Source organism: Ptychodera flava, chromosome 8, assembly GCF_041260155.1.
Source record: "Ptychodera flava strain L36383 chromosome 8, AS_Pfla_20210202, whole genome shotgun sequence".
NCBI lineage: Eukaryota > Metazoa > Hemichordata > Enteropneusta > Ptychoderidae > Ptychodera > Ptychodera flava.
Window position 1 is genome coordinate 40695158 of NC_091935.1, and position 20052 is coordinate 40715209.

Genomic DNA, 20052 nt, shown 5'->3' on the forward strand with positions numbered 1-20052 from the left:
ATTTAAATGACACTCATATTCTAAACTACGCATATTGGTTTGGAGTTTTGATATCATCTTTTAATTATCCGGAATTAATAATCTCATTTTCGGGAAAATAACTTAATCAAAAATATAAATGATTGACGAGATATCTGCAGGACGTTTGATGACACTTTCTACACGAGTGAGGTGGATATACAGTCCCTGCTATCGTATAATTGGTAAGGCGAAACAAGTATTTCTATCTATTCATAAATCTACATTAATAATACCATTAACTTTTGTGGGACAGACTCTCAAATATAAAGGCCAAAGTATGATTTTAATAAGTTCTACATCTCTATGGGAGCTGAGTTTGACGTTGCCATGGTTTCGATTATGGAGGTTGAGTTGTAATGCAAAGGTATCATCTTGACCTATATCAGTTTTATCAACCAGCGGAACTATTTCGACTCAGGTCAATAAACGCCCTCTGCATGCAGTCAGGTTGGATCCAGACATATACAGCTAAGAAGTCAGCATGGCCAAACCAGGGGGGAGAGAGAGGGAGAGAGAGAGGGGGGGGGGAAGAGAGAGATAATCGTTGACGGAAAGACACATAAACATATAGATAGATAGGTACATAGGTCCATATAATAGGTACGCATACATAGATACATACGTACATACATAAATATATAGTACCTACGTACATACTTACGTACATATATACATACATACATATATACATACATTATATACATACATACATACATACATGGATAGAATAGATGGATGAATCGATAGATATATCTGTTCAATGTCAAGAAATTTGATATTTCCGCATGTCTTCCACAGTAATGACTTCATCAAATACTACTATCGTAATTCACTGCAAACATACCAACATCATCAACCTATCTTTCACAATCCCGGACAATTCAGACACAATCAAGGACTATGATGCTAGCCTAGAATGCAATAAAATGCCTTGATATAAACACCTATCATAAAAACAGCTCCTGTCTGACATTTTTAGATAATTTGTGTGGGCAATCCAAAGATCATACGCATGTTTACTGCGCTTTTATAATTCCTGTCGTTAATGAGCAATCATACTAGGAACATTGTAGACCCAAACAAACTTTCTTCAAGGATCCAACTAAATAAAGTACGGCCAGATGTTCCGTATTTCACATTGTTACGAATGTTTTTGTCATATTCTGTGCCATGAGAGTGAAAATATCATTGACCTCCTCGCCTTTTTCGAAAAGAAATTACACATGGAAAAAGGGTGGGTACATTAGTGATACACTCCGTCGCTTATTATTATTGCTGATAGTATATGATTTCCGATGCATACTATGTAGTCCGTCGAAATGATGATTTGGTTCATTTTGCGTGATGCAAGTAACGATAAACAAAACCAAATACTGATGTGAGGTGTTGGCTGTAAATTTCAGCTTCCATCAATTACACAGGTAGACCAGACATTGCTCAATTCTCTGGCAAATTACGTGAATGGATACTATCATAATCTCAAATATCCTTAAATAATGTGGCACAGTTCAATCAGTCAGTATCTTTAATAATATCGTGATTACTTATTTTACCTTCGATACTATTGAAATTCTTTAATTTTTCAACTTGTTTTTATTTCCATCATGTTCCCTTAACACATGCTAATCGAAATTCAATTAAGGACAAAATTGTCGCATTAATTGAATATGCTCTTGGCTATCCCAATAGCAAATCACATCGTAACAACCTAATAAGTTACTATCTGAAAGACAACATTAAAAATGTGGCGGAAACTTTGACAAGAGACTGAAATTATTTCACAGATTGATTGATTTCTTGTCTCAGTACATTTCCTTCTTTCAAAAAGCACACTGAAGAAATCATAGAGAATACAGTGAAAGGTTCGTTTACACTTGGCACAAAATGGTCGAAGCAAGATTTCTCAGAGGTACTTTTCTTTAAAAAACGATCGTTTAATGGGACAGTAATGGCAGATCGGCATTTTAACATTGACTATTCCTCAATACTGCCACATTAGGATTGCAGAAAAAAGACTTTTTTCATTTTGTGTCCTGATTGAAAGAACTGTATGCTTCGTGTCTCTCTGATGCAGAGGATGCCTCGTTCTAGTGTTGGAAAAATACCATGCTCTGAGTTTGCGAATTCGACGCCTTCGAGAAGATATATATAAAGACAGTCAGGTTGGTCCTCGGCAGGTGAGAATTGACTCGGCGTTACTTAGATGCTGTTTGGTTGTCCAGAGTAAATGCTTAGTACTTTTACCGATACATATGGAACAAAAAAAGATTATGTTAACCCTTTACTTACCAAAAGTACACCACCCATGTATAGGGATTTGATTTCTATAATACCTATTTTTCAGTCCGGTGAGTTTACTGACTTTAGTGAACATTGTTAGCTACTGTCACCATTCCCGGCCGGAGTCACCACTGTTTCCGATTCTGTACAATAACAACAGTCACCAACCCCCGGGGTCACCACTGTTTCCAACACTGTATAACAATACTAAGGAAGACATAGACTTGTATTAATATTTGTAAATGTAAATACCTGAAATCGTTGTAACGTTCATGCCTGCACTACGGTGCGGGGAAGAGTAACTGTGCCTACACCACGGTGTGGGGAAGAATAACTGTGCCTTCGCCAAACATCAAGCTCCCACCCAAACCAATCGCTTCATCACTCGCAGAATTACACCTGTAAAAGTTAAAACAAAATGCCTTTGATGTTTCACCCTGTTCCTGTATTTTGGATTCACTTTATCAGGAAATGTAAAGGATATTGGAGGACATTGCCATGCGACCAGGGAGACTAGTGACACAGCTACAATGACCTCCTCACTGTCAAGTGTTAAGATTGGTTCCCTGGTAAGATTCCTGGTGTACATGATGAATCTTATTAGGAAGTAATCTTGACTACAATGTTACTCCTAATGACAAAATCAAAACACAGTATGATTGACATCCTTCTGTACCGTCTGTCGTTTGTTTGTTTGGTTGGTTGGGACAGGGCTTTGTTTACATTGTAGGTCAAACTAGACAGACATAGATTACATTTTGGATCTAGGTTGTAAAACCTTTAAACAAATGTAAATATTTTCTTTTAAGTTATCCATCTTGTAATATTGTGGCAATCAAGTGGTATTAAATAATCTGTCGGCTCCTTAAAACGTTCATATTTTCCTTACTTCAACAAGATTTTATCTAAATATTTCATGGTTGATTTCTAAGACCGACCTCATTAACGTCACAGCAAAAATAGCAAAGCGGAAACTTTCTTTTTAACCCACTATATTAAAAGCATATGGGCTGTAACTTTTGGCATTATTTTCATTATTTTATATTTAGATTAAAATCAGTTTATAGAAATCTTTCTCAGAGATGTTTACTCAAGGAGTGGGACTGCATGGGGAGGTTTCAGAAAGATAAATAATAAACGGGTGCTGCACCCCACAACATGGTCCAACCCACTGAAAGAACGGGAAAGGGATTTACTCCACTTTGACAACAAGAAATATTTAAGCCAGAAAAACAAGAATGACAAAAGTAAATAAGGTCTGAAACTTTAGGTACTGGAGGTCAACTTTAGGAACAGGCTTAACAGAGGAATGTTTCAACACAGTCCTTCATTGTTTCAGCAGGTCTGCCAATATGTATCAGTTCATGAACAATGACAGGAAATGACTCAAGGTCAGTGGAGTAGCCAGTTTCGGTCACTGCCATGCAACCACTCCTGCACATTTGCAGGATTTCCCCTTTTTCTTACCTCATTTGCATATTTTTGACACTGACATATTCATTTGAACAACGTCACATCTCAACCCCTGGGTCTACCTGTACACTAAATACTGCGATGGTAGGTGCCGCGGTTTGGGAGCCTTTGCGTGTGACGGATATACATCCACACATACATACAGACGCCACCGACTCACCATATAAGCTCTTTTTGGTATTTATATAAATACCAAATATAAGCTAAAAAATTCTGTTTTTCACATAACATGGCAAGATTTTTAAAATGGCAGGAAATTTAAAATGAACAAAAATCTGTTCAATTTCTTGCCTATTCTGCCGCAAGCTAACGTTGTTTAGGCATAGGTAATGACTATATCCTTCAATTTGCAGATTGCAATATCTGAGGAAATTGGAGGTATCTTGAGGTTTGTCTAATTTCAGAGTTGCAGCTCATGGGCCTTTAAATATGAGATTGTTTTGACTGAAACTAACTGATGTTGTTTAGACTGCCAAATCCAGATTTCAAATCAAAATTACGATCCTTCATCTTTATTCAACATAAGAACTCAATTCTGATATGCTTCTCATACTTGCGTTGCTATTTTCATGCAATCTGACTGGATTTTGGGAGAGTGTATGCAGGGTCTACCAAGTAGTCAAGCATTGTTAACAACAACACACATTGCTTCATGCATGGCTCAGGGAATCTAAAACTGCAAAGGAATATCTCCTCACATACTGTAATAACATATCTTCTGTGATGAAGTAATCAAGGACGGTGCCCCTATGGATTAATTGGATATAAAATATGTAATGTCATTATCACTCTAATGAAGTAATAATGGACATTTAGAGAATACAAACATCAACATTTATCATTTCCCATTTTAATAAAAAAGCATTTTATTCAACTTGGCAAAGTACACAAAAAATTACAATTTATAAGAAGACATGATCAAAGAATATCAGACTGGTATCTCTACAGATGGCGTAACATAATGTGACTGTGTTTACTTGGTATGCTTAATTTCACAGAATAGTGTTAATTGACTAACATAATGTTGCTAGACAATTCTTCTCACATCATCCCACATGTGGTATTGCTTGACAAGCTGGTAAGGAACAACAACTGTTTGTTCAAATTTTGACTCAAAATGGCATCAAAGAATTCTGATTGGACAAGGGAGTTGTTTGGTTAGAAAGAAATACAAATCATTTTCTACACTCAGTCAACAAAACACATACTTTTGTGTTGTAAATTGAAAGGTTACTTGAGTATTTTAACCGGTGAGATATTGTTAATATCTTGATACACCTGTACTTATCTCTGTTTGAAATGACAACTTCATGTGAAAGTTAGGCTGATGTGTTTGCTCTATGGCTATCCACGTAAATTTAATAATGACAACTTCATGTGAAAGTTAGGCAGGTGTGTTTGCTCTATGGCTATCCACACAAATTTAACAATGACAAGATGTGAAAGTTAGGCAGAAGTTTCTGCTCTATGGCTATCCACACAAATTTAACAATGACAAGATGTGAAAGTTAGGCAGAAGTTTCTGCTCTATGGCTATCCACACAAATTTAACAATGACAAGATGTGAAAGTTAGGCAGAAGTTTCTGCTCTATGGCTATCCACACAAATTTAACAATGACAAGATGTGAAAGTTGGGCAGGTGTTTCTACTCTATGGCTGTCCACACAAATTTAACAACTACAGCTGTTCACTATGTTATGTGAACACACCGGCTTCATGTCCAAAATTCTGACCACTGAATATCACCAAAGAGTCAGATGAATCATACGTGAAAAATTGAAGATAATTCATCTTTATCACACCTAACATTCCAAAACATGTTTATTCTGCTTGACTGAGTTTTAATTAGGTTTTAAATTCAAATAAATGAAATAATCAGTTTAAATGCCATCGTCATAACTTTTAATTAATTATTGTACAATATATCATTACTTCACATTTATTACCATCTTGGTGATATTTGAGGACATAACAGAATGCCACTCACCCCTATATGAGCATATCACTTCAAATCTATAACTAATGAATTATTTTGCTACAAGCAATTTGAAGATTAAAGGAACAATACAAATGGCTGTGACTGTGGATAATACTTTCATGATTCTTGTTCTAAAAACATGTAAATTTTTGTTTTCTTTTCCTAAAGTATGTTGAAATACACAGTACAAGCTATGGAATGCTTCCAATGTTGAAATACACAGTACAAGCTATGGAATGCTTCCTATGTTGAAATACACAGTACAAGCTATGGAATGCTTGCTATGTTGTTGACAAAGTAAATTCTTGTCAGGAATGAAATTCAGTCATCAACAACAACACTGGACATTACAAACAGTTTGTTAGTATTTAGTATTTCAACACCAGTTTGGTACAAAGAACAATGAATTGTATTTTATAAATTGAACAAATTTATGTACATGTAGCTTTAACAAACATTGTTAGGTTGGTGTTAGTAACCCCTTGTTAAAATATCTGCCACATAAGGATTATTCTTTGCTCTGACGCTAGCTTTTAGTTTTTCAATTTCTTCAAGAGCCTCTTCAGTTGTCATGGTAGCCAATGGTAGTGCTTTCACCTTACATATGAAATCTTTGATGATTTCTTCCCCTTCCTGTGAATGACATGAAAATATCATACTTTAATTAGCCGTAGTTCCTTGGGATATCACAGCGTTGCAAGTACTAGTAGTCAAAATGAGTAGAAATTTCTATTTACAAATCAATAATTTTCATTGACATTTCTTGACAAAAGTTTCTTCAGCTTGCATGTATTAAAGTTCTTGTTTCATTGTCCCATCAGATAGCTTTGCGTTTATCATTTCCCGAGTGCTGCAGAATGTATTGATTTCTGTAAATTGAAAAATTTTGGATTTTTTTCACAATCCATTACCAATGATTGCCATTCATATGAAGAATCTGATCACAAGCTCACCTCCTTTGCAAGTCGTCTCTTCTTGGCTACTGGCTCATCATGTCCTTCTAAACCAGACTGTGATAATGATATGCTTTGATAATCTTCAAGTTCTGCAGCTTTCTCTTTTGCAAACTCAATTACCTTTTGTGGAAAATGTGCAAGCTCTGCTACATGGATTCCAAAACTTTGGTCACACACTCCTGCGAACATTCAACATAGAAAATAAAACAAATTTGACACTTCCAAATCAATAATATCACAATACAAGTGAAATGTTTGTGTATCAATTTATGTAATTTGATCACTTATGCTCAGGAAATGCATGAGTAACCTAGATCAGAAAAAGGAGCAAACTTTAATAGTGTTTGCACATAGAATTGGAAAAAATCTACTTGACACAAACAGATGATGACAGTTGTAAATGCTTCTCTCAATGCACCGTAATTTTCAAAACATGCTCAAACCAAATCTCATTGGATTATCAATGATGTCTAATTTTACATTCCTCTTTATACGTGAATTAAAGGGTCAGTGGCAGTGATAAAGACATGGAAACAAATTTTGTGACAAATTACATAATGTAATATTAATAACACATACTAGAGTATAATTTCACTTTTCAATGCAGAGAAAGGCTATCACATGACATGGGTTATTGTTACATTAACCTAGCGATACATTTCCAAATTGTGCTAAAGTTTCAAGGGTAAACAGAAAAATGCAACACCTCAGCGTTCACTTTATCACTTACCGTATGCTACAACAAATTTGATCCTTGACATATTGATGTTATGCCCCAAAAATGCAAAAAAGCCAATCGCAAACCTAAGGTCATTATTATGAGTGAAAGGCATGAACACTGTCAGACATCATGTGTGACAGTTTCAACATATGTAGATATCTACTTTTCAACTTGTTAAATGGTCTAGAAAGCTGCTCTGCAGCAGCTAATAATCCAGACCTAACAAGAGCCAAGGGTTATCAGAGACAGAGAAAATGTAATTGACTGGGGAAGACAACCGCAGTTGGAAATATCAGCAGCTGAGTCAGATGATGAATTTGATCTGCTTGTGATGAGTCACTGTGCTTGCCAGTGAGAATGAAGGATTGCAAGTTGTACACAAGGGGAAAACTATTGACAGATATATCTGGGAAAGGATATATAGATAGGAGGTATTGTATGAGAGGAGATTTCAAAGTGATATGCTAGAAATATCAAACTGACATAATGGAAGACGCCATGCAGATCACTGATGGTGACAAAGCTTTGTTACTTGACATTCAGTTACTGAGTAATTCCCTTGATGATAAAAATCCCTGTGGATGTGTTGTGGACTGTCAGAGGCCGACAGAATCCCTGTGGATGTGTTGTGGACTGCCAGAGGCAATCAACACCACATAGTGACATGCAATGGTGTTATAAAACAGTCAGAGTATGATGAAAGCTTCAGGAGAAAGGTCAAAGTTGAACTTAGCATACAACCTTTGTACAGAAGGTACTGGTATATTTATTCAATGTCGGACAAAGTTGAAATATGGCTGAGGCAGCTATACATGCAATATGACTTTAAACAGTTGTTAAGTACAAAACTCCCGACTTCACTGTTTTGCATATCTCAGCTAGACTTGTAGATGATTAAAAGCTCAGTTTATGTGAAGAGACAGAACTAACAAATTAATGAACCATGTACAATGTTAGCCTAACAAGGAAAGCTAACCAACCACAGGGCTTGGAAAATTTCAACAACATCTTTGCAGCAAAAAGGCTAATTAAAACCAAGAAAACCAAAAGTGTTTGGTTTTCAATTGAAATAAGAGTGCTGATGACATACAAGTACAAGTACCAGGGGAGGCGGAGATATAGGCAAAGTAAACTGGTACAGCCATGGATATATATTGAACAAGTTAGTGACAAATGTACATTACAATAGTATAGCCATGGATATCTATTGAACAAGTTAGTTAGTGACAAATCTCCATTGGGATAGCCATGGATATCTATTGAACAAGTTAGTTAGTGACAAATCTCCATTGGGATAGCCATGGATATCTATTGAACAAGTTAGTTAGTGACAAATGTACATTGGTATAGCCATGGATATCTATTGAACAAGTTAGTTAGTGACAAATCTCCATTGGTATAGGCATGAATATCTATTGAACAAGTTAGTTAGTGACAAATGTACATTGGTATAGGCATGAATATCTATTGAACAAGTTAGTGACAAATGTACATTGGGATAGCCATGGATATCTATTGAACAAGTTAGTGACAAAAGTACCTTGTTTCACTTTGTACAGCAGAGTTAGGGTTTCCCCTGTTGTCAATGCGGTGACATGAAGATTGTCAACAGTTGGGACAACATCAGCCAGCGATGTCAGTTCATGAAAATGTGTAGCAAAAAGACAGAAACACTTGATCTTGGTTGCAATGTATCTGCAACACAAACAAATCATTCAAATTAGAAATGTTAAGTGATTTATTCATGTTAATGTAAATAAAAACACCACATTTGTCATATCACGTCTGTATCATTTCAATGTCAAGAAATATGTATCATTTGTTCAGTTAGAAGAACATCATCTCCTTCAACATTATGTCGAGACAAATATAATATATCTGAAACATAAGTATACATTATTATACATTAGTATACATTATTTTGATAGAATAGATGTATCTCGGAGGTTTCAACAAATTCATTCTCAAAATCAAAATGTTTCATTTCAAAAACGAATGTATTCCAAACTTTTCTGTTGAATATGTGAGTTGAAATTTTATAACATAGTATGTCTGTGATAACTCCCTCCATGAAATTAGTTTTCAGATGTAAATATCCGCAGGAAGATGGTACAGACACTCAGACCGACATGATAATACTGCAGACACACAGACCCATATGATAACACTGCAGACACACAGACCCATATGATAACACTGCAGACACATAGACCAATGATAACACTGCAGACACATAGACCCATATGATAACACTGCAGACACATAGACCCATGATAACACTGCAGACACATAGACCCATGATAACACTGCAGACACATAGACCCATGATAACACTGCAGACACATAGACGCATATAATAACAATGCAGACACATAGACCCATGATAACACTGCAGACACATAGACCCATGATAACACTGCAGACACATAGACCCATATAATAACAATGCAGACACATAGACCCATATAATAACAATGCAGACACATAGACCCATATAATAACAATGCAGACACATAGACCCATGATAACACTGCAGACACATAGACACATGATAACACTGCAGACACATAGACGCATATAATAACAATGCAGACACATAGACCCATATAACACTGCAGACACATAGACCCATGATAACACTGCCGACACATAGACCATCATAATAACAATGCAGACACATAGACCCATACAATAACAATGCAGACACATAGACCCATATAATAACAATGCAGACACATAGACCCATGATAACACTGCAGACACATAGACCCATATAATAACAATGCAGACACATAGACCCATATAATAACAATGCAGACACATAGACCCATATAATAACAATGCAGACACATAGACCCATGATAACACTGCAGACATATAGACACATGATAACACTGCAGACACATAGACGCATATAATAACAATGCAGACACATAGACCCATGATAACACTGCAGACACATAGACCCATGATACATGTATGTGAGAGGTCTGAAATCGGCAGTCTGCGCCCCTAAACTGCGCTAGCGCATTTCAATTTGCGCTATCAAACTGCGCTCCTATTCTGCGCTATCAAACTGCGCCCCCATTCTGCGCTATCGATCTGCGCCCCCATTCTGCGCTATCGATCTGCGCCCCCATTCTGCGCTATCGATCTGGGCCCCCATTCTGCGCTATCGATCTGCGCCCCCATTCTGCGCTATCTATGGAATGTTGTAAGTTTATTTTGAAGCTGCGACATTTACGAAACTAACGCGATATAAATCCGTGGTACTTTGCCACAGATTGATAAAGCTGCCAGCCAGATCGTAGGACATATCAGTGTCGAAATATATTTGTATTTACTTGTAACTTTATAGCTGTCGGTTGCCTCCCACCATCATGCCATTGCCAACACTTTGCAACATCACTATTTTTCATAATATTAGAAAACTTTTCAGTATTTTCATCATTTAAAAACTTCGACGTAGGTCAGGATTGTCAGGACGACTGGTTATGAGTAACGTAAGATCGAATTTATTTCCGGTACAATCACGACATACATACATTCTGTGGACAGTGGATCCGACACAAAAGATATGTGAAGTACTATAGTAAAAATTAGATGATTTTCTTTCTCGTATAAGGAGGTCGGGAAGTGATCAAGTAGTTTAAAGCTCAAAGTCAAGTTCTGACTAAAATTATGTTAGTATCCCCATGGTTAGACGTTGCTGCTAGTCGACGGCGACTATTTCCCCGAGTCCAACAATGCACAGCAGAGTGAGTGGCAGGGCTAGCGACGCAACCCTGCAATGAACATGGAATGGCACAAGTGGATACAAAATTATGTTTACGTTAGCATCACGATTTTCAACTTCTTTTATGACGATTTCTTTGTCGATACTGAGAATTTCTGTTCATGTTCACAGAAACGTTTGAACCCGACAGATCATACATGTTCGCGACTTCCGTGATGATTGACAAGTCTACGTCCATGACGTCAAGCCTGCCGACGCGGTGGGTGACTTGTCGATGACGTACGACTGACGAGGTGTGAAGTAGGGTATACGTACTCGGTTTCAAATCTTCAAAAGTATCACTTGAAGTTGATCTTTTTGTGAAAGGAATCTTCTCATATTGTGTTCATTTTAATGTTTCGACATTTGGGATATTCTTTGAATTCTACTCACTACATGATATGTTGATAAACTAGTACACTGTTGTTTGTGTCGGAATGAGCAAGTGAATTGAGCAGTTTTTACATCGTCTTTGATTTCCTGACATTTTCAAAAACTAGCCTTGTAAGGAAGAGAATAAAGCTTACAACCAGAACATCAAGGAATCAACTACAAGGGAATCCAGTGTTACTCATATCAGTATATTACATCATGTTTGTTTGTTGGAAGGTTATGACACATAGATGCACGTCCATGCAGCGGCAATTTTATGAGAGCGGCAACCGTTCATTATTTAATTGTTCAAACTTGTACACACAGTTCAAATTTTGTGAGTAATAAAACTTCCCTACGCATCTATCAGTACATTTTACGTGAACTTATTTTTGTTAGAAAGTATAATCGTGAAAAAATGCAAACAAATCGCAGTTCACAAGGCTTTAGGAGAGGTTACATATGCAATTTTCGACATTCAAAATCAATAGACGGCCAACGAGTCAACGCACTTCGATCAAAGTTCATGCAGTACAAGAGCAGCACGATCTCGTCCCGTATAACAAGATACTGGCTAACATTGATATTTTTCACCTTATTTGCGTTAACATACATGTAAACGAACCTCAAACGAAATTGCATTCATATCATTGTCGCTACACTGCACGGCGCGGTGACCATGCAGAAGTCGGACATTTCAACTCTCGGGGGACCGGATTTACAATAGGGATAAACTATTAGTTTTACCGCCGTAGAGGCACCTGTCTCATTTACAATATCAATCAGCTGTCTTTATGGTTACTTTATTAAATAAAGATCCATCGTGTGGTAAACAGTGTTACCTGAAATCTGGTAACAGTTGTGTAACAAGCCATCGAATATGTTCCTAGCGAAACTGATGTGATTTTGTAGCTCATTCTTTACTATTTTCATAGTTTTTGGTAGCAGCTAACAGACACTTCGTGTTCGTGTCGGCTACATGGACGATCTGCCCAGCGATAGCCTAAATTCGAGTGAACAACCGTTTTCAAAGTTTTTGGCAAGTGGGGCACAAGACGTCGGAATGGAAGATCACCGTGACGTTTTCAGCAATATAGTTATTAGAAACATTAGAAACATAGTGGTAGTGCCAGTGGCCACCCCCGGCAGCCACAACTCTGTAATCTCGCCACTTGCTAGCATTTTTGCAGGTGGTCACGGCACTCTGTGGAATATAGACTTTTTGACTAGTACTAGTAGTAATAAAGTTACCCCTACTTGACCCAAACACCGTGGTGCATGCGTGTATTTATTTCTATACCGGAGACGGCAATTTAAAACCGCAACCACATCTTTGCTAAACCTGGTTTAAATCCAATTTTCGAACGTTTAACTAGTAGATTAACTGTAAAATGTTGTCTCAACAGTAACAATCTGGTTACCAGAGTTCACAGTCAAGATGAAGATGTCGAAACTTGTGTAAAAAAGTCTATCCGATCGAGACCTGTGTGCTGTCGTCGCGCGATCGCGTTGGACATTCACTTGTTCTTGGCTCACGTTGTCTACTTCCTGTCTCGCGCGGCAATTTATGCATGTTCTTTGTGAAAAATGATTGTCAAGTTCATGTCAGCGCCGACATCTGTGCAAACGGGACGTCGGTTGTAGTTTTCCTACCTCAAGATAAAACGAACACATCTAACTAACTCTTGACAACATAAAATGTTTGTTGTATTTTCTTTATATCTGTTCTTGTACCGATTTTAGCTGATAGTTTGCCATTTTAGTAATATTTCAGGAATTTCCCGGTACGATGTGACCAAACACTTTTCCCCAAAAGAAAGTCCTGGCAGTTTTCGTTTTGTTTTGGAGAGAATGTAGGACCGGATTATCGAGCAACGAAAATCGTGGCATGTTGGTCCAGATCAAGCGTCGCAAGCGTCTTGTAAGCGTCTTGAACTGGTTTACTTCCTTCCTTCTGGTATATAGGGCCAACTCCCCCCCCCTCCGCGCTCCGATCTATATCCGTCAGCCAAGCGTACGTGCAGGATCTACCGATGTACTGTCGCTTTAAGTTGGAATAAGCTAAATTTAGTTCGAACTTATTTTAAATTCTCAGTCAGAACAGTAAGCTCATTCAAAAAGGCTTGGCTAGTAAAACATTTGAACGAGATCGTGCGCTACGTCATTACCGAATAGATGACCGAATATGTTGAATAAAATACGCGTGTCATCTTCCTTGAGTACGGGGACAGTTGATGAAGCCGTGTCGGTGTGAATAATGCATATTGCATGGAAAGTTTTCGTATTTTCATCGACCGGTCATCCTTTAACGGCTAGTTTTATGCACATATTTGCACTTCAACGAGTTTTAACATTGAAAACCACTAACCGTGGGCCACAGTTCAGCATGACAACACGTACGTCCTAGCTGTTCAGTGCACTCACAATCACATCAATTGTGAACCTGTCAACTCGCGGCCTACTGAAAGTACAGCTTACTGAACCTGCATGTACACACCTATTTGATTTTCAGGGGACTGTACTGATTCTACAATATTTATATTTCATAAATTGAATTTTCATCCACAATGTATCACATCCGAGTCAATGAATGAGCCGGACGGGGCGAGGGTTTGTAGAGCGACAGTGCCAGTCCAAGGGACGTAAATGTGGGGACTGTTTCAAACCGCGGATACGTGGTTAAGTTAAGTGGTTGTGTCGTTTCTATCACACTCATACATGTAGTTTACATGTTTGGAAAGTCAAAAAAGTACGTAGGTGTATGTCGAGAAGGCAGAATTTTGAAAGGTCAACTCTATCTCCACGTAGGTCTTGCAGCCATCGATGATACAGGACTCGCTACTAGGGTCCTAAATGTAGCTCCCAAATGTGCCTGTAGCACCATGTCTCGATCCGATGTCATATCAAAAACTCAAATGATGGAATTAGTAAAATCATAATCGACGTAGTACGTTCTTGTGCTAGTTGGGTCGTTTTCACAGCACATATGGTTTGGAGAAATAGAGAGCGCAAAACAGGGGCGCAGATCGATAGCGCAGAATGGGAGCGCAGTTTGATAGCGCAGAATAGGAGCGCAGATTGATAGCGCAAATTGAAATGCGCTAGCGCAGTTTGAGGGCGCAGACTGCCGATTTCAGACCTCTCACATAGCTCCATGATAACACTGCAGACACATAGACCCATATAATAACAATGCAGACACATAGACCCATATAATAACAATGCAGACACATAGACCCATATAATAACAATGCAGACACATAGACCAATGATAACACTGCAGACACATAGACCCATGATAACACTGCCAGTGTTTTTGTTAAGGCCGTACCCCGGTAAATGTTACCTGGGTTCCCCAGACATTTTACCAGGGTTCCCCTTGGTACATCAATGCAATCAGATTAGGGGACAGTAGCAATGTTACCGGGGTTCCCAAATAATTTACCGATATTCCCAAACCTTAGCAAAAACACTGACTGCAGACACATAGACCCATATAATAACAATGCAGACACATAGACCCATGATAACATTGCAGACACATAGACCCATATAATAACAATGCAGACACATAGACCCATGATAACACTGCAGACACATAGACCCATATAATAACAATGCAGACACATAGACCCATGATAACACTGCAGACACATAGACCCATATAATAACAATGCAGACACATAGACCCATATAATAACAATGCAGACACATAGACCCATGATAACACTGCAGACACATAGACCCATATAATACAATGCAGACACATAGACCCATATAATAACAATGCAGACACATAGACCCATGATAACACTGCAGACACATAGACCCATATAATAACAATGCAGACACATAGACCCATATAATAACAATGCAGACACATAGACCCATGATAACACTGCAGACACATAGACCCATATAATAACAATGCAGACACATAGACCCATATAATAACAATGCAGACACATAGACCCATATAATAACAATGCAGACACATAGACCCATGATAACACTGCAGACACATAGACCCATGATAACACTGCAGACACATAGACCCATATAATAACAATGCAGACACATAGACCCATATAATAACAATGCAGACACATAGACCCATGATAACAATGCAGACACATAGACCATATAATAACAATGCAGACACATAGACCCATATAATAACAATGCAGACACATAGACCCATGATAACACTGCAGACACATAGACCCATATAATAACAATGCAGACACATAGACCAATATAATAACAATGCAGACACATAGACCCATGATAACATTGCAGACACATAGACCCATATAATAACACTGCAGACACATAGACCCATATAATAACACTGCAGACACATAGACCCATGATAACACTGCAGACACATAGACCCATGATAACACTGCAGACACATAGACCCATATAATAACACTGCAGACACATAGACCCATGATAACACTGCAGACACATAGACCTATATAAAAACAATGCAGACACATAGACCCATATCAGTGTTTTTGTTAAGGCCGGTACCCCGGTAAATGTTACCGGGTTCCCCAGTCATGTTACCGGGGTTCCCCAGTGAACACGCGAAGCGAAATCATGTTTCTGATGTTGATACTTTCATTCATATTCACGTACGCATCGTAAAGTATGAATCTCAACGTGGTTTCCTTATCGCAACACTGTCCCTCGCATCCTCTCGCTTTACATACAACATTGTTGCACGCGAATGTTGCAATTTTGTTGCCACGGTTTCAGGCTTTCATGTCTTGCTGTGGCTGAGCTTGGAAAACAGCGGGAAAATATTGAGTACAGAGATAGAGAGCATCCGAACCAAATCAGCATACATCGTCATGCCGCGCAACTATTTGAAAACACTACAACCGAAAGACGGATTAGGACAAAATTCAATTCAGCATTTCTTCAGAAAAGTTCAAAATGCCGCCGATTGTACACGGCCAAAACCGATATCAACGCAGCAGCCTGAGCACAACAGCGAGGTCGGACATGCAGCGAGTTCCCCAATATTAATACAGCCAAACGATGTGAATGTAGTCACCGACGCTTCATATCCAGACAAAACTCCTACAACGTCGTCTTTGGATGAAAGTGAACATGACACAGTGAGATTTGGTCCTTCGAATGGCAGCGATGCAACTCAGACCTCTACAGAAGGCTTTGCTGACGAACCGGCTCAAAAGAAACGCAAACAAGTGCATTGTTTCCAGAATTGCTGGCTTACGGACAAAACACTTTGTTATGACGAAGTGGTCGATCTTTTCTGGCTACGATATGATGATGAAAAGCGGGGCATGTATTGTTACTTATGCCGCAAACATGATACATCTCAACAGGGTTCATACGTCTGGAGCCGAGAATGTAGCATTCGCTACCGCCGAAATGTTGTCAGTAACCACGGCAAATCTGAAATGCATCTGTTGGCGAAGGAAAGGGAGTGTCTGCAACGGTATTCACAGTTTGAGCAAGAAATTCAGAAACGGAAAAGTGTTGAACATGAAGTCGTCATTGCTGCCTTCAAGTGCGCATGTTGGATTGCCGAAGAAGACATCGCAGTCAGTAAATATTCGTCGCTCATAGAACTTGTGTCACGTATTGGAGACGATCCTTTACACATGCGTCAGTTCGGGCATACCAGTTTCTCATCGGTCAGAGAAATGATAACCATCACAGGTGATGTTTTGGTTTCAAAATTGATAGAGCAGATCGGATCGAGTAACTTTGCATTGTTGATAGATGAAGTGACAGATATTACAGTATATCAGCAAGTCATCATGTACTTGAGATATTTACATGAAGGTCATATCAAAACTCAGTTCTATCGCGTCGAGCGTCTGAAGGAAAGCGCTACGGGTGCAAATTTGGCCGATCTTGTGAAAATAAGATTTCAGCGGGATAACATTGACCTGACCCAACTACAGTTTGTTGGATCTGACGGTGCAGCAAACATGACTGGTAAGAAGTCGGGGTTCGTTGCTCAAATGAAGAAAGAAAATCCTCACGTCGTGGGAATCTGGTGCGTTAATCACAGACTCGCGCTTTCAGTCGGCGACACAGTGAAATCGTTGCAATGGTTAAAACGCTATGAAGGAACGGTGCAACAAATAAACAAGCTGTTTGAATATTCACCCGAAAAGACCAGAAAGTTAGAGCAAATATCTGATCAGTATGAGGCAACGTTTTCCTCCGACAGGCGAAAGAAATTCGTTCGACCCGCCGCCACCCGATGGACTTCGCACGAACGAGCCAACGACGCAATCTATCACGGATACGAAGTTCTCCTTCAAACGCTGCATTATTTCACCGAAGAAGCTAGGGTTCCAGATGCTACCGCCGCGGGATTATACACTTTCTGTCGGAAATATATGTTTATCGGCACCGTTTACATCTTGCAGACTGTACTGCCGATCGTCGGAAAACTGGCGAGACTTTGGCAGAAGGACGTGTTAGTGTTCAGCGAGGTCAAACCCCTCACACGTGCGGCGATCGATAAATTGACCACACTCAAGCAAACTCGCGAACCGACGCTCGAACTTCGCGCCGAGTTTGAGGGAAGCGGCCGATTCAGCGATGGAGAACACACACATTTACCGACAAGAATGATGCAAAACTTGACCAGTTTTATGACACACTGCTCACAGAATTGTGTGAGAATCTAGAGTCCCGCCTTGCTTTGACGCCGTTCCTCGAAGCATTTGAACTGTTTGATCCGTGTCGTTTCCCAGGTGTGAACGACAAACAGTACGGGAAAGACGAGATCTCCCTGTTATGTACACACTATGAACTTGACGAAGAGAAAACTCAAGATGAATGGTGCAATTTCCGATACAAATTTGAATCACCGCCCATGTCTACAAAGACTACTGCTGGAGAGGTTTGCGAAGTTGTCGTGCAACAGAGAAATGTGCTCGGGGATGAGTATCCAAATTTGTGTAAACTTGCCGAACTTGCACTTCTCATTCCTATGTCTAACGCGTGGCCTGAGCGAGGAGCTTCCTGCTTAAAACGAATAAAATCGCTTCAGGCAATCATGACTATCGATCTTAATCATGGTGCTGGTGATGAGGATATCACTGATTCTGTTACAGCATGGCGAAATAAACCAAGACGTAACGTGTTCGGAACCGCACACCGTGAGGACATTCACGACAGTACAATGCAAAGTTTATCGGAACTGGTTGACAGTCTAACTGCAAAGCATCGAGAGCTCATGAAGCTTGTGTGTTACAATGATGAACAGGATGCAGACGAGGACAGTGTTGCAGATAAAAAGAACAGTAAACAAATAAATAAGAACATTGACTGACTACAGTTTGATGGAAAAATTAAAGTTTAATCCATCCCATAATTTTCATGAATCAAAAGGATAAGTTGGCTGTCGTTTCAATGTGTTGGAGTGTGTTATGCATAATAAATGAATTCATGCATTTTATTAATAATGATGTCATTGATTTTTTGCTCAAGCTGGATTGGGGTGGGGTGTCAACGTGTTACCTATGTTCCCCAGCCATTTACCTATGTTCCCCAGCCTTAGCAAAAACACTGCATGTAATAACAATGCAGACACATAGACCCATGATAACATTGCAGACACATACACCCATATAATAACGACGCAGACACATAGACCCATGATAACATTGCAGACACATAGACCCATATAACAAGCGACCTAGCGGCCAATATAGCTCCGCTGTATTTATGTAGAGAATAACTATTTTTGACACATGTTGATGAAGAAGGTGGAAATCTTTGATAGCTCAATGCAGTGGCCAGAAAAAAAGTAGCTAAAATAGCTGCAAAAATACACAATCGAAGATTTCGTCATACTTTGAATATATCACATGGGATCATCCCTAAGAACATGTCAACCAAGCTATCTCATGAGTAATTTTTATGAGAATAAAATTTTCTGACCAAAAATGGCAACAATTGCCCCCAAAAATAAAATTTGCAGATTTCATCATAATTCCAAAAGATCAAATTTAGTTCATCTATAGAAACCTGTATACCAAATTTCAAAGCTGTTAGAGCAGTTATGTTATGCTATGTTATATCAATTTATTAAAGTGTCATGTGTGGTCTTAAACAGCTTGGCTGCCTCACCCAGCCCCAAGGGCTTACAAGACACGAAAACAGTATATTTTGAGAAACACATTTTTTAACCAAAAATGGAAAATTTGACCCAAAAATTCAAAATTGCAGATTTCATCATAATTTCGATAAATATTATTAAGTTCATCTATAGAAACCTGCATACCAAATTTCAAAGCTATCAGATGAGTAGTTTTGGAAATACACATTTTTTGACCAAATATGGCAAAAATTGCCCCAAAAATACAAAATTACAGATTTCATCAGAAATTCCATATATTACTTAGCTCATCTGTAGAAACCTGTATACCTAATTGCAAAGCTATCAGACCAGTACTTTATGAGAAACACATTTTT

At 38.7% G+C, this 20052-nt stretch overlaps 1 protein-coding gene across 1 annotated transcript in view; it reads right to left on the reverse strand.

Annotated features, from left to right (window-relative positions):
• Positions 1-4615: 4615 nt before the first annotated feature.
• The window catches only part of LOC139139349 (DNA mismatch repair protein Msh2-like), a 64193-nt gene continuing 48756 nt past the window's right edge, over positions 4616-20052 (reverse strand). The window contains exons 20-22 of the mRNA XM_070708228.1: positions 8971-9125; positions 6707-6888; positions 4616-6386 (exon numbers count right to left, since the gene is read on the reverse strand). Coding sequence (XP_070564329.1) covers positions 6225-6386; positions 6707-6888; positions 8971-9125 — 499 coding nt within the window. The 3' untranslated portion in view covers positions 4616-6224. The remainder of the gene's footprint in view (positions 6387-6706; positions 6889-8970; positions 9126-20052) is intronic.